This window comes from Maniola jurtina, chromosome 6 (genome assembly GCF_905333055.1).
Source record: "Maniola jurtina chromosome 6, ilManJurt1.1, whole genome shotgun sequence".
NCBI lineage: Eukaryota > Metazoa > Arthropoda > Insecta > Lepidoptera > Nymphalidae > Maniola > Maniola jurtina.
This window is the reverse complement of record NC_060034.1, coordinates 10484500-10507383: the sequence shown is the minus strand read 5'-3', so window position 1 is coordinate 10507383 and position 22884 is coordinate 10484500. Positions and strand designations below refer to the sequence as shown.

At 35.7% G+C, this 22884-nt stretch overlaps 2 protein-coding genes across 3 annotated transcripts; one reads left to right on the top strand and one right to left on the bottom strand.

The window, feature by feature from the left end:
• Window positions 1-7968: 7968 nt before the first annotated feature.
• LOC123866135 (cysteine--tRNA ligase, cytoplasmic) lies at window positions 7969-15433 on the bottom strand. Its single transcript, XM_045907493.1, has 12 exons — window positions 15296-15433; window positions 14999-15203; window positions 14200-14466; window positions 13641-13857; window positions 12943-13153; window positions 12499-12731; window positions 11637-11870; window positions 11206-11341; window positions 10810-11015; window positions 9802-9964; window positions 8913-9109; window positions 7969-8367 (listed from the first exon to the last, which is right to left on the bottom strand). Exons 2-12 carry the CDS (start codon window positions 15178-15180, stop codon window positions 8245-8247), a joined length of 2169 nt encoding a protein of 722 aa, XP_045763449.1. The 5' UTR covers window positions 15181-15203; window positions 15296-15433; the 3' UTR covers window positions 7969-8244.
• Window positions 15434-15527: 94 nt separating this feature from the next.
• On the top strand, window positions 15528-22817 carry LOC123866140. Of its 2 annotated transcripts, none has more exons than XM_045907509.1 (7): window positions 15528-15782; window positions 16812-16982; window positions 17347-17660; window positions 18299-18449; window positions 18959-19076; window positions 19392-19516; window positions 20279-22817. In XM_045907509.1, the coding sequence occupies exons 1-7, from the start codon at window positions 15660-15662 to the stop codon at window positions 20378-20380; spliced, it is 1104 nt and encodes a 367-aa protein (XP_045763465.1). In that variant the 5' UTR covers window positions 15528-15659; the 3' UTR covers window positions 20381-22817. The 2 variants fall into 2 exon arrangements, with proteins under 2 accessions (XP_045763465.1, XP_045763463.1); XM_045907507.1 differs by having other exon boundaries at window positions 15529-15782; window positions 19389-19516.
• Window positions 22818-22884: the final 67 nt, after the last annotated feature.

Below are 22884 nucleotides of genomic sequence, written 5' to 3'. Positions count from 1 at the left end.
GAATTAGTTTGGTTAAGAGTTACGATAGGGATTTATTTTCACATAGTGGTTTTGTTTTACGGAAGGTAGGTTCTGGATTTAGGTTCAATCGTTTGCTGCACTCATTGTATAGATAGATGTTTTCCTTTTTCTAGCACACAGTGACGCGATATTATCACACAGCACTCATTGGGCATCTTGAATGTTGTTTTGTGAAATTATTATTTTTTGTAAACCGCTTTGGGATAAGGTAGAAAAAGTTACATGAAATAGCTTTTCGTTTTACGCCTGCCAGTGAAATAATCCGTCTCTACTTGTAATGGTTACTAAGTGATTGGGGATATAAAATGTTAATTGATAAAAATGAAGGTGATCCGTTGTAATAAAGTAATAGTGACCAGGGTTAATAAATTGAGCATTTTGAGAAATATAAATCCTAAAATGGGTGTAAAAGTAGGTTTATCTTATCTGGTTATTCTTTAACTAAATTTAAAATTATGGTAGGTAGGTAGTCAGATAGTTTTAAAATACGGGGTGCATAAATAAGTGTTTTTTTTTTACAAAAGTGAGGAGAAATGTTTTCATTTATCTATTTTTACCACTTGAAACGCGTAATGTTTGAGTTTCAAACATAACTTTGCTGATAACAGCTCACCATGAACAACCCATGGCCGGCCCACTACTGAGCAACAAGTGTCTCCTCACAGAATGAGAAGGGTTTAGGCCGTAGTCTACCACGCTAGATAACAGCTAATTTACTTTTAATACTGGCACAATAATTTGAGTACTACGAGTAGCAGGTAGGTATAGTATATGGGCAGCGGGGTTTTTTTTTTTTTTGTTTACCTGTATTCACGCAATTAACTGTGTACTGCCGCATTTAAATGCAATATGATTTTGTTTTTATTGGATTAACATCGCTTGGCGGGTTAAATTCCTGGCAAATGTTCTATTAAAATTAGAGTAAGTTTTTTTTTAATGGTAATATACCTACAGTACTGCCCTTAGGGCAGGGCGCGATTATAAGTACCTACTACCAAAATACTATTTTCTTTGTTGTACGAAAGAAATTTTAGGCAAATATCTTTGCACTACGCTCGCGTTTGTGGCATGACATTATCCCAGAAATATATTTAAAAAAATTTTCACGCTCGCTTGACTCGCTTCGCGATAGTTCAGTTTCGATATGCATTTAGTTAACGAAACTCTCAGGAAACCACGTTTGTTGTGCTCTCGAAATTGATCAGTCTGTTTGATAAAATCGAAATGCGGTGCCTTATAAATTTCGCTTAGGAGCGCCGGTAGTATCTCATGATAATATGAATAGTGATCATAATTTTTTTTTTAGGCTGATTAAGCATTGAAGGTTTTTCGGCTGGTCTGGCATTTCGCCTGATTTTATGTTTTTGCTTATTTAGCGCGTTCAGGAAAGCTTTGACAACGTTTTATAACATGAGTATATATATATTTTTTTTGTTTTAGTTACCGAAACAGAAAAAAAAAGCATTAAAGATGTGGGACCGAGGGATAAATCTAGTGTGATTTTTGGTTGGATTATGAAGTTGTAGTTAGGGTATTTAAAATAGAAAGATTTCAATTGTAGGAAATGATGTAAAACATGTTGAGGATAAGTTGTGTAATAAAGTCGATAATTCACTTGTTGGATGTCACGCGATCTCATTGCGAGGAGGAATCTTTTTCTTGTCTCTGTTTTTATAAATACGGTGTTCTGACGGGTTTTTTATTTACGTCTCGGATTATTGAATACTTTCGGTGTTTGATTGGACGGTTAGAGGTTGCAAAAGCAATCGCCCTCTAATTAAAACATTTATTTAGGCATTAGTTCAATTTGGATTAAATCTCGCGAAAAGCCACGGTGGCTGTCTCTCGCGCGTCTTGGAAAGACATTCCTAATGCCTGTTTTTCTGAGGGAGGGATGCATTATCAAGTGAGATGAGCTGCAATGTTTGCGGCTGACTATTTTGGAAAATTTGCAATCGTGGCAAGTGGAGTAAAGTTTGACTAAGCTATTTAATGAACAAAGTATATAATGGATTTGGTGAATGGTTATATTATATAACATTTTGATAAATGGATGAATTTGAAGAGTGTATGTATGTGGTTGATGCACATTTGTTTCATATTTTTACTTAAGTTATAAAGTATTACATTTGGTGAGTAGTTATTTATATTTGGTAGGGTAGGTTTGATAAACAGGTAGTTATCTTGATTAATAAGTGAGTTATCATTTTATAAATGCGTACTTTAATGTTTGATGAACTGGTATACTTGATAAATGTGCATATTTTCATACTTCAAAGACAAGTTGTACCTATTAGTTTCTTCAAGCTTTTAGTTGCTGATAATTATATTAACATTCTTTAGAGCGCATGTCCTATGGACGAAATCGTTTATACATACTTTCACTGTTTGAAATGTTACAATCATAAAGATATAGTTATGACTAGAGGGGGTCATAGCTTGTTGCCGCTCTTGTACATCCATGTGTCAACTAGGTATTGTTATCTCAGTATATTTCAGGGAACCTCCGTTCGGGTGAAAGCGATAGCTGTTGGATAAATGCTTGTTGGGTTATCAGAAGACCGTGTAGTCTTCGATGAGGTTACTTGTAAATATTATAGCGAAATAGTAAGTTTAAAAATAGAATGAGGCTAAACTAAAAAAATGAGACAAAGATAAAAATAATAACTTAAAGCATTGAAACAGCATAAAGTGAAATAGTAACTTACAAACTATACATACATATTTACGAATTATGTAGATAGATATAGTATTACTGGATTATGTATATCAAATAAGAATACTGTCAGCTCATGTTTTGTTTTCGGCGTGGTAATTTTACGCTTAAAACTCATAAGAGATATCATGAGGTTCGCTTTCTGTAAAAGTTATTAGCTTTAACAGTTAATTGATTTATTACATTATTTATTTATTATACACTCAACAAGTAAAAGTATTTTGTTTTGACAAAATCCAAAGAAGTACCTATTGGATTAATAAGGCAAGGTACGAAGCATTGGCTGGATTTTACAACATTTAAAGTTTCCTGTTCATTTTTATCATTGAGTTAATTTGAGGCGGAAGGATCCTCTGGAAAATTTTTAAGATTAAGTTATTAGTAAGAAAGTATATTTTGATTAGGTTAGTTTAAAATGTACAGCCGGTAATTTAAAAAAAATATATATATTTAATTTTACATAATAGGTGAAGCTGGTTGATGCACCAAAAATCGAATTATCATAGGAATTTAATTAAGCTAACATTTTTATTTATTATCAACTTCAAATATACAGTAGCAAACTGATTAGTTGGAATACATGCAGTGATTGGAATATTTAAGTTCCGATAGAAGAATCTATATCGTGGCTTGTTCCTTTATGGACAAGAATATTTTTTTTTGACTCGTGGGACCACTTACACAAAATATCAACGTTCGGTTTGGAGGTCTTCCATGGCTATTCCTACAGTTCCATGAGGTATTGAAGAGGTTAACACTTTGTCGCTCGTCACATCAACCAGCACGGCATTTGGGTATGATGGATGGATGTAGATAGGTACACATTTGATGGGGGGGGGGTTTAGTGGTTTGTATCAATAGGAACCAGGGGTTGAATGAGGAAGGCTGAGGACAGTACGTGTGGTGCTTACTAGGGAAGGTTTATGTTCAACAGTGACCTTATGATGATGACGATGTAGATGACGATGATGATGATGATGGACGTACGAGGACGAATCTTTTACGAAACGAATAAAGGAAAATCGAACAGATGCGGGTCATTACGGTTAACATATAAAATAATGTATAAGGTACCTACTTTCTTCTAATCTTTATGATCGATCAGCTTGTGATAGAGATCTTGATGTCGTAGAGAATAGAGATGTATCGAACGGAATATTTATTTCATTTTTTTTCCTGCTATTATGTTGATATCGCTTTTCTCTATGAAAAGGAATTAATGATAAACTAATAGGTATCATTCGGCGGCGAGTCGCGACTGTGTCGTTCCCAGGGTCGAATTTGGTAGTTCTGCTTATGTTACTCGAAACGACAAAGTACGCCATATGGTGCATATTATGGCTAAAATAAAATATATAAGTATCATGTGAAATTATAAATCAAAGATTCTTTTTGCATGTAGATATTATATGGTTAAGAGGCACAAGTGACGCAACTACTGTACCCTGGCGTTTGTTTAACATTGTCCATTAGTACTTCAGAATGTGGATTTTGCTAGGAAAAAAAAAAAAAAAAAAACAATAGGTAATTGTAAGAAATATGGGAAGCGTAATCTGCATTAAAAGAAAAAGTTTGAATTGGAAGCAACCAGGCATAGGATTTTCATACATCCGTAATCACGTTCCTTTCAACTCTCTAACTATCACGGTTCACGATACGCCGTTCACGGTTCAGGCCGTGACGCACGTGCAGACGGACAGACGGACGGAGAGCAGAGGTTTAGAAAATAGGGTCTCGTAGGCACCCTTCGAGGGGTACGGAACTGGAGAAAACTAAATTATAATAATGATAATAGGTTTTCTAGGTTACCAAGTAAAATTACTTCTCTTAGGTCGGATTGTATTATGATGGATGCTTATGAAACAAAATTAAATGAACGGTCTACTCAAAGTGTTTTATGTTTGCAGGATCCAAGGATGTTGGAAATGAATAAATGAGGAAAAGAAAGACCCAAAACTAGGTATGGGTCAGGGACACAAAGTCCCAAGGAAGGAAAGCCCCGAGGTTACGGGCTATGGACAAAAAGTCCTATAGGAGGAAGGAGGTAGACCCTAGGATAAGGGTCATTAAAAATTTGGATCTGGAGGGAAAGAACCCTAGGATAAGGGTCATTAAAAATTTGGATCTGGAGGGAAATAAGGACAATCACATATGTATCCCGGTAGAAGAGAGACGCGCCAAGGCTCGGAATCCGCGATTTTCCAATAAGAAGGGAAGAAGAAAATATGTGCGTAAAACTATTGCGTTGAAAGTGTATGAAAATGTTTTGTGATTTAAATCGAGAACTGGCGGCGATTAACTTTAAGTTTAGAGAGTTTATTTTATCAAAAGGACAAGAAGTTCACTTACACATATTCATATTAAGAATCGCTCCCGATTCTAAATATAAATATAGAAGAAAACATAATCTTTAAAGGTATGGTGACTATACAATAATATAAAAAGTCAAAACACGTTATATTCGTTAACAAACTATACCTACATCTAGCTAAGATATCTATGGTGTTTGACACTGTTTGATTAAACTTTAAACTTTGTAAAAGATTTTTCCTCCAGTATGAGTTTCGGCAAGTACATTATGTAGTAGAGCTAGGTAGTTTACATACCATAATTAGTCCTAGCTTTATGTAATTGTAGCATAATAGGTATGTTCGTTTTGTGTACCATATTTATGAGATTTAGCTTTAAAGTGATGCGTGTATGTACGGACTTTAATAGTATTTTCCTAACAAATAGACATATTTTGAATTTGTATAATTGACTTATATAATATAGTTCATCAGTTTTCTTATATAATTCTTTAGTGGGAAGGAGAGTCTAGTTGGAACAGAACTTTTAACAATTTATTTTGAGATACTTGAAACCCTTTAAAGTAGTTTTTAGTAATTAGTTTTACATGCTCATCCCCAAATCTCTATTGAGTGTTCCTGTAAAATATTGGCTTGTGAGTTATAATTGATGCTTCGGACTTTATGCATATACCTACCTTCTTTGATTAAATTGAGGCCTCCTTTAGTTGCTACTGGTCTCGCAATTTTTGATATCTTTATGATTTTTGAAAAATTATTTATAAATTTAGAGTGTCTGCATCTTTTTATTTTAATATTAGCGGAAGAGAACAGAAAAATGAATTTTAGATTAAAGGCTAAATTTGAGTGCTACTGTAGACTGGCAGGTAAAGTTGCGAGGGTAAATAGTTTGGAATTGAATTGAGTTTATCTGCTATTTTCTAATTATATCGGATGGAAAGGGGTGCTGCGAGTGCTCTAAAATTAAGTTGCAATCATAATCAATACCAATGTATCAATAAAACTGTATATTCCTTCTAGTTAAGTTAGCAAGAATATTAATTTAATTAATTACTATCTTAATTTTTTTTTGTTTTGTTGAACTAAGTCTTTGTCATTTTGGTTGTGAAGTTTACATGTTACTTAAGTTTTAATTTTTTTTTAAAAGCGATGAGACTCGCTTAAAACAGGATGGCCGAGCTGTAAGCTTGGCCCATATTAATTATCTATAAAACATAGTTGGCGCCACTCAAATCATAACATCATATTAGAAGGCGTCATTGATTGGCTGAAGTTGTTCAACATCTGATCGATAAACGTACTGTATATAAAATTCTTATAGTTTTTAGTTGATGAATTGTAGCATAATAAAGGATAATATTTGTAATCAATATATAAGATGAAAACATCTTTATTACTTAGATGATTTGTGAAACGAGCTTGATGATTTGTATATTAGTCACTAAGTTTATTCATTGTACAATTTGGATTGGCCGATAACGATAAGATAAAAAGGGGAGTGGCTAATAAACGTGGAGAGGTTACCTGTAAGAGTGGTTTTAAAACGACGACATTCAAAAATATACTAACGTAAGAGGAACAACATTTATTTGACACAAATGTAAAAGTTAATAAATTTAAATATGAAATAAAAGTGTAATAATTTATCATAAAGATTGTGTTTGTGATTTCGTCAGACCTTACCCAAAATTATGTAGTAATATTTTTTAAATAAAAAATAGCGAGTAAACAAGCAGGCGGGTCGGTAGTAGTCGAAGTAGACGGCAAGTGATTACCGCCACCCATAAAAAATTGCAGCACCAGAGGAACCGCCGATGCGTTGCCGGCCGAAATTTTAAGCCACCACAACTGCCCGTGCGAATTACTGACTAAAGCGATCTTGATTGCTTTGACATGCACAGAGATAGCTCGTATCCTGGAGACGACAATAATTTATAATACTTTTATCCCAGGAAGATAAAGACTTTATACCTGTACCTATGTCAGATTTTTTAAATGAAAAGCATTGGCAATCAGTGGGGACTCCCTGTTGGAACCTAAGTGAAAACTTTAACAGTGGTTTTTTGGATGATCAAATTGCCTAGAACAAAAGTTAAAAATTTCCTAATTTCTATATTAAAACCATTAACTTTAGTTTAGTTTTAACATTTATCAGTACTTCGAGCACTATTAGTGCCATTAACAAGTTTATCTGCCTATTCCAAAATCGCCCAATCCTACTCAAGAAAGTTTTCACTTGAAAAATCATAAATAGACTTTATCATAATTGGTTGGGTTGGGAAACCCAGCCTATATTTATTTTAAAATAGTGGCATGCGCTAGTTGCAGATGGTGACTGGCGAGAGGCGAGTAGCAAGTCGAGCTCGCGTGCGGTACTTGTGCCACCCTACCGATACACCATTGTCGCTCCCCAGTCATAAAAAACTCACACAGATTGTTTACCTCACTTTTTACCTTTTTTTAAACTTCTGTTCACCTTTTTATATGTATTTTGGTCGCGGCGCACGCGGCTACCGCCTTTGTAGCTATCTCATTCAAGCGTTGTGCATCTCTATTGTGATCAGATATGTTGAGTAATTCATTTTTAATGTTTTGCTTAAATAGAGATAATGGACGGATTTGTTGAACCCTCCATATTTGTTAATTTGTTAGTAATCTAATAAAGATTAAATATAAAATATTGATTGGTTGTAAACAATGCTGTCTGGACCGAATGGGATTTGTCACTTAATTTTTTTTAAAGGCTTTTTAATTTTTACATTGCGCATTGGGACTGTAATGTGCACTAGCCATTTTAAGGGATTATGTTAATTTTTTAGAATTTGAACAGTACTATGGTAACGCCTTATCGCTATATTATTAATAGTACTTACATGTAATAAGTTAGTAATAATAAGTTTTTATAAGCAATAAAAGTCTATATTAAGTTTCGTCAATTTTATTCTTAACTAAAAATTAAATATAAAGAACAATGCTCATTAGTTTAACATACGTACTATAGTAAATAGAACCTGTGTAAAAAATTACAAAACGAAAAATGAAAATAAATTAGAGATACCTTTAGTTAGGTGAACAAGTTAATAAATACATAAGTAGGTTTAAATAGTTTACGATTTCGGAATGAAAAATTTTATTACTCTTAGATATAATAGACAGCGAGAGATCATAGTAACATGGCTGCAACTTTATCACGAATTGCTATTTATTAGTCGAAGCTAAGTATTCGTTGTATTTCTTCTCTTGTGCTTGTTGTAACTTCTGCAATTTTTTCACCAATCCCTTACTGAGCTCTTTGCCTTCGTGGTCGTGTGTGGGTAGACCCTAGAAATATTACGAAAGTGTTTGTAAATATTATACAGTTCACGCCTAAAAACCAGGCCAAGTGCGAGTCAGACTCGCGCACTGAGGGTTCCGTACTCAGGTATTTTTTCCAACATTTTGCACAATAAATCAAAAATTATTTTACATAAAAATAAATAAATATCTGTTTTAGAATGTACAAGTAAAGCCCTTTCAAATGATTCTCAACTTGGAATAGTTATCTTACTTTGAAAATTGAAACACATTTTAATTTTTTTTATTGATGTAACAACAAATTCGTGGTTTTCAGATTTATTCTTGTACTTGTGCTATAAGACCTACCTACCTACCAAACATGATTCTAAGCCAACGGGAAGTACCCTATAGGTTTCTTGACGGACACGACGGACTGACGGACGGACGGACGGAAGGACGGACAGACAGACAGACAACAAAGTGATCCCATAAGGCTTCCGTTTTTCCTTTTGAAGTAAGGAACCCTAAAAACCCCCTATAATCAAGCGGACAAAGTCTCGGGCATCATCTAGTTATCCAATAAAACTTACTTTATCATCAAACTTCGAGTATTTGTCACTTTCTCGCTTGAACATCTCCGTGGGAGGGATTTTCTTCTGTTCCTCTTTGGCGCGCTGCGCTTCCAATAATTCTTGTTTTTTTCTTAATTTCTCCGCTTCTTGTCTTTTCTTTTCTTCTCTCTCTTTCATTAACTCTTCTTTGCTGACGAGCTTTACCACCGTCCGATCTAACAACCAATAAAATTGTAGAAACTAGTTTGTGATATGGACTACCGCAAAAAAATTATACTAGAAGATATTAAAATTGTTCTAGCTCTCTTTCAGTCTGGGCTAATAATTTTAAAATTCTCTCCTGCTGTTTCGCATGGTGCCCATGGTAAAAATCGTGGATCAAAAAATGGATTAGTTTTATTTGTTTTCAATTGAACAATTATATGAAGTAACAAAAACCGCACCGAGGGTTCCATACTCAGGTATTTTGCCAACATTTTGCACGATAAATCAAAAACTATTAAAAATAAATAAAAATCTGTTTTAGATTGTACACTTGTACAGGTAAATTTCATATTATGATACCCCACTTAGTATAGCTATCTTACTTTGAAAATTGAAACACATTTTAATTTTTTTTAATGATGCAACTACAAATTCATGGTTTTCGGATTTTTCCTTTACTTGTGCTATAAGACCTACCTACCTGCCAAATTTCATGACTTTAGGTCAACAAGAAGTACCCTACAGATTTTCTTGACAGACACAACAGACGGACAGACGACCAGACAGACAGACAGACAGATCACCTTAAATCACAATAGATCGGCAACGGTCAACGTGATACAGGGTCTGTGCAAGAGCCCTGCACAGCCGCCAATCACCAAGAAGAAGATCACCTTAAATAGATAGGTAGTTTTATACTTACCAGGTTTATCCTCGAGTCTCACGCCCAGTTCAGGCAGCACCTTGTCTCTGAGCACGTCGCACAGCGCCAGAACATCTGTGGCCGCGGCCGCGCGCGCTGCATCGCGAACTTGTCCGCGGAACGTGCTGAGCGCTTCCAGGTATGGCATCACTTTCTCTTCTAACTGCATGAAAGAAAATGTTATGGTAGGAAAGGTCGTGAGTTTGCCATACTCAAGAAAGGTACACTTAGATCCAACGGATACAGACAGGCTGGAGTGGAGCCCAGTTTTTTAACTGAACTACTTTAACTTGCTTATACAGGGTGGTCAAAAAGTCGTGGATCAAACGCAATAGGGAGATAGAGGAGGTCATTTCCAGCAAAAAAAATTCTACAGCATGGCATTAAATCAGCAAGTTTTTCTAATACAGGGTCATTTTTCCGTAGTACATTTATTTCACAGTGCGCTTTTAAAGTGACACTTAATTTTTGGTAACGCTTTAAAAGTTTTGGAAAAAAATTAATTGCTCTTGTAATTTGGTAGCCAGAGCCTCAATAGAAGGTTTGTAGTGCTGATACATTATCTAGTAATGACACAACATCGTTTTTACTATTGTTTTTTATCACATTTTTTTAAAATTAGTCTAATTGTAAGAGAATTTGGTATTTTGTTAAAAAACCCAAAAATATTCATAACTTTTAGGGCAATTTAAATATGGCCATGCTGTAGAAATGTTTTTTGCTGGAAATGACCTCCTCTATCTTCCTATTGCGTTTGATCCACGACTTTTTGACCACCCTGTATATTGTGACATTCTGTTGAAATTGGTATGCTGAAAATAAGACGAGTTGGGCACTAACCTAACCGCTCGTCGTTATGAAGTTTAGTTTGAGTAGTTATCAAGACAAATGTCACGCCTCAGCTCTGCCGTTAGGTGTGCAGTGATAAGTTTATTTACAGTTTCCCCAGCTCGTATAGCGCGTCTATCGCATCGATGTGATCTGCCGCTGCGTACGAAGCTCGCTCACCGAGACGTCATCGGCGTCGCTGACAGGGAAGCCGATGAGGCCGCGCGGGCCTTCCACGGCACCGAACATGTGCAGCACGTCGGTGACGTAGCGCGCCGCCGACACCAGCAGCGGAGCGCTGCGCGGCGCGGTCTGCCGCAGATACACGTGCCCAGCGCCCACCAGCTCGCGTAGCGCGTCTATCGCGCTGCGGGTGTCGATATTATCTGCCACACAACGTCAGCGATGTCTCTATATGGTGATCAATCATGCCAAAATAGTTGCCAACTACTTTATGCTAAATTCAACTACCTGGAAAAAATCTCAAAAGTCATTGTAAATTAAATTAAAAATAACGGAAAGAATCCCAGGAACCGATGTGAAGAAGTAAATACTATGGACACTATAGATCCTCACCACACAAGGCAGCGTGAACCTGTTCCTTCGTCGCGCTGAGCCTGGCCGCCAGCTGCCGCTCCGGCGAGCCCCACGCGCCGCCGCAGCCGGCGTCGTAGCCGCTGCGGATCGCGTCTTTCACTGTCAAGAAGAACTCCTGTACAACAAATTGACGGATCTAAATCTCTTCAAGATTTTCAGCAGGGAGTGTTGTGAAACGGATAGCGATACATTTAAATCTACCTTTTATTTTACTTTATTTGAAAGAATAAACAATCTGTATTATACTAAGCCAAACGACCATGACAACCCTACATGAACGCTATCATAAGTAATATTAGATCAACATCAGTTTCATGGGCCACGCTTCGCACAACGCACCACGCAACACCTCGCGTCTCCTTGAAAGAGGCCTGATTGAGCTAATTAGTTATCAAATTAAAATACTCAACATTAAACATTTTTTCCGTCTGTATGGCCATATCCATCGTGTTATCGGAATAGTCCAGAGTATCCTTCCAGCCGTGCAGCAGGAAGGCGATGCGCAGCTGCCTCGCGGTGTGGCGCTTCAACGCGTCGGAGATGGTGACGAAGTTCTTTAGAGACTTAGACATCTTGCAGCCCGCGATGGTGAGGTGGCCTGTGTGCAGGAAATAGTTCACCCAGCCTGGCTTGTCGAAATGTGCCTGTATAAACAATAAGTTAGTTGTTTTTAAAATTTATTTAATTAGAAGGGCTGCAGGCCAGTAATAAAATTATACCAATCAGTAATTACTAATTAGTTACATGCAATAAGTAGAGAGAAATACAATAGAGACAATAGAAAAGAATGTTGTAGTGAATGAAACTTTTTACATATTTTTTGACATATTATTACACACTGCAAATAATTAATGGACTACGTAATCTATATGATTTAGTGAACTATAATAAGTATAATTTTTTTTTTGTGAAACATTTCAATTTTTTTGTGATGTAACCACAAATTTACGGTTTTCGAATTTTTTCCTTTATTTGAGTCAACAGCAAATTCCCTATAGATTTTCTTGACAGACAAGAAAGACAGTCAGCCAAGTAATCCTATAAGTTCCTTTTTTACTTTTGAGGTATGGAACCCTATAAAGAACCTATATTAAAACACCATAGTGATTTATCACAAACCTCAAGACATGCTTGAACAATCACCGTCCTGGCATCAGCAAACACATAGAGATTTGCTTAGTAATGATTCTATCGTAATAATAAGGATATTATAATCTTTCGTATTTAACCGTTATCAGGTTCTATTGAGGCTTATCAGCTACAACAACATACCTCACTTTGAGCCAATTCATTATCATGATGAGGGAATTTGAGATCCACACCTCCAGTGTGAATATCTAGGTTTGACCCGCAGACATCAGAGGCCATGGCGGAGCATTCTATGTGCCAGCCGGGACGGCCGGCGCCCCACGGCGACTCCCATGAAGGCTCGCCGGCTTTACTACGCTTCCAGAGGGCAAAGTCATTTGGTGAACGCTTTTCTGCTGTATCATCACTGAGATCACCTACAATGATTCCATTTTTTAGGTTCTATACCTTTACATTAGAGGCAAATGTGCCACTATTGGCAACTTTGCACAGAAAAAAGAAGAAATAGATTTTTGACATAGATAATTAAAATTAGTAATAAACTTTTAGGAGGCCCCGCCAAAGTAAAAAGTGTGTTACCAAAGGTAAGATTTATATACATAATAATTATATAATTTGGTACAATACCTTCTCCTTCTTGCAATGATTTAGTGTCTCCATATGCTTCAGGTACAAGTCTAGCGTAATGATGGTTGTCCTTGCTATCAAACTCGCTGACATTAAAATATACGGAGCTATTTGATTCATATGCTAAGCCATTGTCTATTATTTTCTGTATAAACGTTATGATTTGGGGAATATATTCGCTAACTCTTGTTAGCACATCTGGTGGTAAAACCTGAAATAGCATTAACCAAGGAATAACAAAATGGCAATAGCTTATAGCTTGAATTAACACATAGCCTACTATATATCCCAGAAATTCAAAAAGTTTCTGCAGGACTTTTAAGAAAACCTATATCTACGTGGATGAAGTTGTGGGCATCATCTAGTTTTATAAATCTGTTCAAGTTTAGTTCTTAAAAGAAATTAAAACAGCAGGTCTATATCATTACTGTATGACAGGACAGAAAAATATTTTTAGAATGTGGTTACATGAGTGTTCATTAATGGCAAGTATGAATTCTATTTTAAAAGCAATAAATTTTAAAGTCCTTGCTATTGCAACTAGCCCGCGCGGCAGACGTGCATTATTAAAAACTTAGTTGTTATAAATAGAGCGGTCTATAGACCAGTTGCAGGGACATGAAAAAAGTGTCAAATAGACTTATCAGTATAGTTCAATATTTTCACTAAAAATCTGAAAAATATACAAAATAACTTACATTAAGTGCTTTCATATCTTTATGAAACTCATTTTCCCAGTATCTAGGTAAGGCAGTGAAAATTTCATTGTCTGTGATTGTGTCTCCATACTTTTTGTCTAACCATTCAGATATAGGATCTTTCGCAGATTTTAACATTACATTCTTGGCTATTTTAATTTTTTCACTATCATTTTCTTCTATAGCTGCTTTGAGAACTTTTACTGCTGATGCCACACTATTAACAAAACAGTGCAATAAAAGTTAGTGTTACCTCATGAACTAATTATATAATTATTTACTAAATGCAATATCAGCTAAAGATAGTGACCTACATGCAATACATAAGAAGTGTGTGTGGGAAGTGTGTTTTTTGCCTTGTGGCAACAGTCTCTTGTGCTTATTTGAGTTCCTTATGTAGTTTAAGTACTTTATGAATTATAGGTTGTATCTAAGTATAAACAATCGGGTAACTTATAACTTAGCAGAGTGAAAGTTTCAAATAATAAGCATACCCTGGTTAAAGTCTGGGAATAGTCTAACATGCACGAAATATTCAAAAATAATGATTTTATTGTACCTGTCCAGCATTTTTTGTAAAGTAATCTTTTTATCTGGATCTGTGGCATCCTTGACCACACCCTCATAGAAATCCACAACAGCTGTTGCATCATCAATTGTATTGGTTAGACCTTTGTGCTCTTTTATGTATTTCTCATATAAATAGTTTTGTCGAGCTCTCTTAATGATTTTATCGTCAATATCTGTTATATTCATTACATACAGTATATCGTAGCCAAAATAATTTGACATGACTCGTCTCAAAATATCAAATGAAATGTAAGACCTAAAATAAAAGAATTGAAGTATATTATTCAAAAATATTGTGCAAGTGAAAACACTCGTAGAACAAAATACTAATTTTATCCATACTAATAGAAATGTGAAACCATGTCTGTCTGTCTTTCAGCTAGCTTTTCACAGCCCATCTTTTTCACCCATTTCGGTGAAATCAAATTTCAGGGATTGAGATAGCTTGCATCCCAGGGAAGCACATAAGCTACTTTATATGGAGGAATATCAAAGAGTTCCCACCGAGTTTTTAAAAATTAGAAATTTATACTGTAAAGTCACATGCATGATTTAGTAAATTCTAATTTATGACCACAACAGCTGTCTTGAATTGAAAGGTTTTTATATAATCCCATGAGAATTAGTTTTCCTACGATAAATATATCTGACTCCAATATGCTAGCAAGAAATCCCAAATTTCGCCAAGAATGGTGTTGTTTGAGACGTTGGAAGTTAATACAAACACTCGTAGTGCTATAATTTGGTTACTACTTTAGTAAACTTTATAAAAAGCGGAAATCATATACCTCGCATGGCCCATGTGTGAGGCATCATACACAGTAGGGCCACAACTGTACCAGTTGATACGGTTGCCGCTTGAACATATAAACTCCTCTTTTTGCCGCGTCAGACTGTTGTACACTTTAAGAACAGGCTGCTTAGCTCCCGAAGAAGGCGGAGACCAAATCGGTTGGCTTCTCTTGGACATAGTAAATATTTCTTAAAACTAACCTGAAAGTAAGCAAGTGTTATTATCATAAAAAGACGATGAACAAGTTTAATTCCTTAACAATCGTTAACCGAAGTGGCAGTTCCGTACATACTTTACAAAATATTTATCAGCTCATGAGCTGAGACATGAGCTCAATTTTAAATTTTCAAAAAATTTCGAAATTGGTGATGAAGCATCATCTGTCAAAGTCGGTGGCAGGCACAGACTGTCAACGGGCACAGATTACCACAGATCACTACAGATTACTATTATACTAGTCTGGAAGTATCCAACCAATTACTGATCTGTGCCCATATTACCTAAAATAATACCTAAAAATATTTGTATAGTATAAAGTATAGCAAGTTTTAACATAAATAAACGCGTTTATCAACTGAACTACTTTGTATAGGTTTACTACGTTCTTGTATATTTTTCTTATTTTTGGAAGACTTTTCTCATTTAAAACTATTAAAATGGCTCTCTGTGCTTGCAAATGCCTAAATGTAACACTAGAAAGTGATAAATTAGAAGAAAATTTCGATATCGGGAAACTAGAATTATCTTCGACGGAACAAAGGGATACATTTTTCAGTGAGGTACGATCGGTAAACATGATTTAGATGTAACCTTGACTTCATGATGTGATTTTGCTTTTGAAGTAAATGGATAAACTATTAATCTAGTATTTCTATAGATCTTAACTCCTCTATACATCTAATCGTATACTTACGAAGAAAGTATATATTCAGTGTAAACATCTATTTCAATTCATAACATTTGTGTATTCAGTAGTTTGTTTTGCCTCTTTGAAATTATTAAAGAGGTCGTGTTATATAACATTATTTGATTCAGCAATATTATTAAAAAATCAAATGGACCTATTTCTTATTCCCGTACCCCTTGTAGCATATTGTAGGTAGCCAAAAATACTTGCTTTGATGAAGAGTAGTAGATTCTATACTGATGTGTGACTGTTACCTACTTACTGAGATAATTAGAGATAAAATGGATACCTGGTAACAATCCCTTATCTGGTCTATCCAGCCTCATATGGAATAGTAACTATAGTAAGCCTATATCCGGTATCCGGCTAAACAGCTATTTCATCTCTAATAATATAATCATAAAAGAATTTAATAATACAATACGCAGTCCTGGATACTATAGATTTAATTAATTACTTATAGAATAAAATAAAAATAGAGTTATCAATTGGTACTCTAGAATCTAGATCCAGTCAACCTGCCTGCAGGTACAGACATCATAACCTTCTTTTTTTTTTGCAATGCCCCACTTTGTGGTAAAGATGTTCACATTCATAGTTAAGATAGAAATATGGAACCTAAACCCACAATTCTTCTCCTATCCATAGCTGGAAAAGTATTCTTTCAAAAATGTAATGAGTAATGTTTACCTGTGTGTTGCCCCTGCATACTAATTTGATTTAGTAATTGTTAATGTTTTGTCAAGTGTCATGTTCTCACTTTAGAACTAGTTTAACAATGTTAAAATCATTGACTCTCTTAAAACTCTGTTTGTTAAACATTAAGCGATTAGTAGTAAGTGGAAACCCATGGTAATCATATAAGTTTTTATAAATAACTCTTCTTGTTGATTACTTGTAGAAACTACTGACATGTCCTGCAGACCAACTAAAAATCAATTTAGTGCAACCAGCACTTATTGGACATCGCACTGTGGATCATCTCACTCTAGCATCATGTCTTGCTTGTGGTCAGACTACGCATGCCATCCTACATGATAGAAATATTGTGCTGATTCCCAAGTCAATTCAAGTAAGTAACAATAATGATGTAACAAATTATAATATTGGGGGTTTCTTGAAAAAGGAGGCAAGACAGGTTTGTGTTTTATTGGTAAGTAAAATGCTGCTTAGTTGAGTTATGGTTTGACGACTTCACTGATGAGGGCAGTGGTCTGACAGGTGGCATGTACCAGATTCAATTCCTGGCAGGGGCAATATGTGAAGAATTATTTTTATTCAAAAACTTTTGCATATATTTATGATTCATCACTGAATCTACAGCTTCTGCATTGGTTTAGAATACCATTCCAACTCGGCGCTTGCTCTTTACGAATATTGTATTTATATCCCATGTATAAGTCATAAATAATCAAGTGTAAGTATTTATTTTACAGACTACACCAGAACACATAAATAGTTTGAAGAGATCTGATAGTTTTTCTCCAGTATTCAACTTGTTAGTGCCAGAAGTAACTAATGACGTAGAGATGAAAGAAAATGTAGATACAAGTAATCAGTTAGTTATTGATAAGAATGGCTGTTCCCCGTCACTGCAGATGATTGGCTCACTTAAAAAACAGTTGAATCAAACATTACAATCACATTTGGAGGCCATAGAGGAAGCAGTCAGCCAGTTCAGAGATCAGAAATATGCAGAATATGAAGTTTACAGAGCCAGGGCGCAAAAAGACCACAAAATTTTATCTAGGTAAATATCTTTTCTTTACATATATTTATAAACTAGACTAAGATGCCCGCGACTTCATCCTCGTGAATTCAAATTTTTAAAATATCCCGTGGGACTGCGATTTTCCAGAATAAAAAGAAGTCCATCGCCCTGGCGAAAAACAGCATAATAGCATAATAATAGATTTTCATGGAGAAAAACAGCATATGTTCAACCCCGGCATGCACGCTATCGCTGTACCAAGTCGTCAAAATTGGTTGAACAGATGGGCCATGAAAAGTAACAGACAAACACACAGTTTTATATTTATAATTTAAGTGCGGATTTAAATTTTTGTTTTTACTTAAGTGCTATTATTTTTCTATAAAGGATTGTAGATTTGCTCTATAATTTTTATAGAAACCATTGCCTTGCTTACTAAGCAAACAACTTACTTATTGGCCAATAAAATGTATGTAGACTTCACCCTGTGCCTCTAATGTTTACTTCAAACAAGCCAGAATAAGTAAGCTTACAATAAATACAAAAGAATTGGAAATATTTACTTAAAAGCGAATTGTTATCGAAAAATTCATCTACAAGTTTTGCACCAAAGCTAAACTGATTCCTAGTTCCATGTGCATTTGCACCAATTAATTTCTGGAAATCTTGTCTTCCAGTATTATAAGCAAAGCACAAAGTAATATAGAGAAAGACAACTGGGCTAACTCGAACTTCACCAGTGGCCCGCCGTCGCCACTCGTGCCGCCACTACAGAGGCGAAGACTGTCTTCTCTTAAAGATGCCAAAAAGTTCAATCAAAATGCAAAGGTACATTTAGTTTATTTATCAAACTAATAACTGATGCCCGCGACTTCGTCCGCGTGGATTTAAGTTTTTCAAAATCCCGCGGGAACTCTTTAATTTTCCGGGATATAAAGTAGCCTATGTGCTAATCCAGGATATTATCTATCTCCATTCCAAATTTCAGCCAAATCCATTCAGTAGTTTTTGCGTGAAGGAGTAACATACACACAAACTTTCGCCTTTATAATATTAGTGTGATGTGATTGGTACTTTGGTTCTTTTTCTTATTTTATTCTGGATATTCGGCAATTACTGTTAGGAGCTCTATATTCCATGACATCACAGATTGTGGACAAAATATATTTTTACCAATTGAACTGATAAATTGAATTTCTGATGATCCTTTCCATAGGGGTTTCCCTAATAAAGGAAAGCTAAAGTTTTAAACCTGGCAATTAAAGCTATGCACTGATGTCAGTCTATCAAGAGCCCTTCCTTTATAAATTGGTTAAAATAGTCTTTTTGTGTTTCAGTCAACAGCACAAATACCGCACGAGGAGGATTCTTTAGATGCAGAGGATATTTTCGATCTAGAAGGAACAGACTCTAACAACTTCATGGGCTCAGATCACGACGACTATGATTCTGATCGTAAGTTTTCCTCCCAACCTAGCCAAAAGTAGTATTTCACATTAAATGAATTTTAAATTTAGTGCTTCTCTAGAAAAAACACTATTCTCAAGACTGGCACCTAAAGTCACAAGGGTTTGACAGTTTTAAATTAAATTAAGTTTGTCTGTCCTTTTCTTTATTACATTGGCGAGAAAAAGATGCAAGTAGTTAAATTTTTGTTGCTATTATAATCAGTACCTACCTACCATAGTCTGTAGAAGCTGTACTTAATACGGCTAGCGCAACGTTTTGATCTTGGACGCATGCTAAAGGCTGGTTGGTCTATTCCAGAAGGCAGCAACGACGGCATCCCTATAGGGCGCGCGCGCGCCGCGGCCGCCGACATCGCGCGCTCGTTGCCCATCAGCGTGCCCAAGTTCCCAGCAGAGCGAGCCGCGCCGAGGGAGCTCGACGACTATGTAAGTGTATGACACGAAAGATGTTCTATTTCACGAACACCGTTTGGCTAGGTTTGTGTGAGTGCACACATACACATTGTTAAAGTGTGCGTGACGCTCAGTTTCGATCACTACGCGGTATACGTTACGCACACAAAAGCGTCAACAAATGGGTCACACACTACAACCAAGCTGAGCGGTCATTGTGATATTGAACATCTATACTTGATGGCGAGATGTTTACTATTCACCGTCCTACTTCTAAGGTCTAAAACCTATTACGAACGATCGGCTAGTCGCCTGGCAAATAGGTCGACGGCGACCGTTGGAATCTGGAAATTATATGGAAGTCGCCGCGTGTATACGCACGCAGTCGCCGCAACTTCGTGCCCATACACATTGCGAGTAAATTAATTAAAAACACGTACACTTTGAAATTCAAGAGCCCCTTAAAATTTAAGGCTCGCTAAAAGAGTAAAATAGCTCTTGTTACTGAGTTGGACATTCAGGAAATCAGATCAAGCAGGCGTACTAGACATTTCGCAAATGTGACGTAACAGACATTTTGGACATTCGGAGATTTGGACCTCCCGGGCCATAAGGCAAATCTATAACCAACAGTTATTCCTACATAGGCTAAAATAAGAAGCAATTATAAGGGATGCAACTATCTTATTTACAAAGTTTTCTTTCTGCGACTGCGTTGAAGTTGTCTTTAAGTGGACTAGGTTTTGTGACCCCTGTCATACTAGGCCTCAGTTGACCGTGTGTGTTTATCGCTAGGAGGAGCCGCAGGACATAGCGGCGAGCATTAAGGCGCTGGCGCGCTCCGTGCACGGGGACGTGTTCGAGCTGCCCCGGCCCCGCTTCTCCACTCAGATCTAGCCCCGACCCTCCACTCTGCCACTAGATGTAGGATTCATATTACCGTCTAAGGACATCTGCTCATCTTACTCCCGAGTCAATAGACTGTGTTGTGCGTGTACTCACTCCAGTGCTTGAGGTTGATACTGCCCACACTTTGGTGCTTACACATGTGATCGGTGACCCTAATGCCGTTATATGAGTTATGAATAGTCGAATTAAACACGAACACCAATGATTTTATTGAAATATACTTTCGGTGGTTTGAGAATACGTGAATCGTGTGCCATCAACAGTGGACAGCGTTACTTTAATTTCTTAGTTTTATTTCTTTCTTGAAGTGTATCGCGCAGTGCTGTGTTTGAACAACAAAGTCATATTCAAAGTACCTAATAAAGTTTTAAATGTGGTTGTAATATCCTAAGCTTCCATATGGCATGTGATTATAACAACAAACAAGTAGTATGTAAGCAAGAGGCTATGAATGTTGTTGAAATCAGAATAATTATTATAATTATTAAATAAACCAAAAATTTTGTTACATATTTGGATGTGAATCCGTTCAGTAAAGAACTGATTTGTTTAAGTGTATAAGTTTGAAAGATTATATTATTTAGTATTGATAATAATTATTATGACAAATAAAATATATTAGTAACAATAATTTTTTTTAATGAAATATTTCCCAACATTGTATTAATTTGCGGTATGTGTCAATAATTATGGTAATTATCAATATTATATATTATTATTATTATATTAATAGTAAATTGCCTATCATTTTCGATGTGTTTAGAGCATTGTCTGACAAGCAAGTTATTTAACAGCGACCAAGGTGAAGCGAGAACCTTTTATCTCTATTTCTTTTGAATATTTTGTCGCCTCATGTTAAGCTAATGTCAGAATGTATGGTATATTGTTGCATGAGTGTATACAGGCTGACCTTGCGAGTGTATGTGAGCGACTGAAAGTGTATGTCAGTGACTTTGTTGAATTTGTATTGAATTGAGTGAAGTTAACATCTTTTAACATCTAAGTCATATCTCTGTTATAGAATTCAGAGTTTTCTATTAATTTTTACGTCGTGTTATCTTAATGATAAGTAAAAAGTGTACAAATACATATTAATACTTGCATTTCTTACTAGTCTGTTAGGGTCACGAAATAATCAGAAATCCAATCGTTTACAAAATATTGTAATAAGATAGTCTCTCTCATCATTAACGTCTTGCATGATTAAAAATTTGTAATACGTTTATTTTTTTATAAAAATATTTTGAATGAGTAAAAGTGAAGCGGAACCGAAGCGGCAGTAGACGTTAGGTATTTTGTATTTTTTTCTTGTTTTATTTTGTGTATACTTTATAGAATAATGTGTTGTATGAGTGAGCTGATCGCATTTCTAGTCTCGACGAGAGCATCGCATTTCTTCGGTGCTTGGTACAGCCAGATGTGCGATCATCTTATATAACAGTACTGACTGAATACCTTACGTTGATGTCAGTCGTGCTTACGAATACACATGTTTAATGCTGACATGTTCAAGTTTCCTAGAAAAACTGTGTGTGTATGCTTAGCTACTACTTTTGAATTACTGTACAAATTTTAAGGGTTCTACAGAAACAGTTTATTGTTTTTTAATGTGCAATCAGATCTAGGCAGGCGCGCTCCAAACGAGATCTCATCATTGCTTTGTTTCTCTGTATGATTTTCGTCGTACGCAAGCCTCATCTCATCTCACAAATATCTTATCTCACAATATATTTTTTAAACGTCAAGGAGCGAATTGTAATCCGAAAGGCCAAAATTCAACCGTATTTCAAGAGTAATAGTTAGGTTTATTTTTTGATCATATTGATAGCTTATTTTCGCAAAATGTTTATAAATTACAGCCTATAATCCATCCTTTAATTAGTAAAAACTGTATGGAAATTTTTACAATATTTATGATATTAGCCCGAATAAACACGAACTCAGCGCGGCGGTGAATTTATATGTAGTGATGATGGTCCAAAAGCCGATGTAAGCCAAACCTACATCACAGTATAAAGGCTGAAATTATTTCTGCGCACGTAGGATAGTATAGAAAGTGCGAACGTTTTGTTCAGCTTTACTTTGACGTAGGTCTGGCTTCACGGAATCTCTCTCTATCATGTTTAACATGGTAATGTTCAGGAAACTTGAACTTTACGTCAGCGTCAGTGTGCAATCGTACATACGCGCGGCCGACATCAGCGTAGGATGAATTCAGGCCATAATGATTTTATCAGTGTCTTCCAATAGCACTGTTATTATAAAATGATTTATTGCTCGTATTCTTTTATTGTGATGTCGGTGTTTCAGTCAGTTGTTTTAGTGTAGCTATTATATAAGTCCTAGTTTATTTGGTGTGACGATACTGAGAAGGACCTTGGATGTTAAGAATTGTAGTGATCATGTAATAAAAAATCAAACAACATTGATGGTTTTCTTTTCATCCACATTTTATTCTTATCGACCCTATACCTACTAATATTTTACGCTGG

Bases quoted from the DNA above. Each gene is read 5' to 3' on its own strand.
- LOC123866135 (XM_045907493.1), bottom strand. From the start codon at position 15,180: ATGTCCAAGAGAAGCCAACCGATTTGGTCTCCGCCTTCTTCGGGAGCT. The intron at 13,858-14,199 runs GTACAATAAAAT...TTTTGTTAATAG, and splicing joins TTACAAAAAATGCTGGACAG to TGTGGCATCAGCAGTAAAAG. The intron at 8,368-8,912 runs GTAAGTTTTATT...TAATATTTCTAG, and splicing joins ACTCGAAGTTTGATGATAAA to GGTCTACCCACACACGACCA.
- LOC123866140 (XM_045907507.1), top strand. From the start codon at position 15,660: ATGGCTCTCTGTGCTTGCAAATGCCTAAATGTAACACTAGAAAGTGAT. The intron at 15,783-16,811 runs GTACGATCGGTA...GATTACTTGTAG, and splicing joins GGGATACATTTTTCAGTGAG to AAACTACTGACATGTCCTGC. The intron at 16,983-17,346 runs GTAAGTAACAAT...TTTATTTTACAG, and splicing joins TGATTCCCAAGTCAATTCAA to ACTACACCAGAACACATAAA.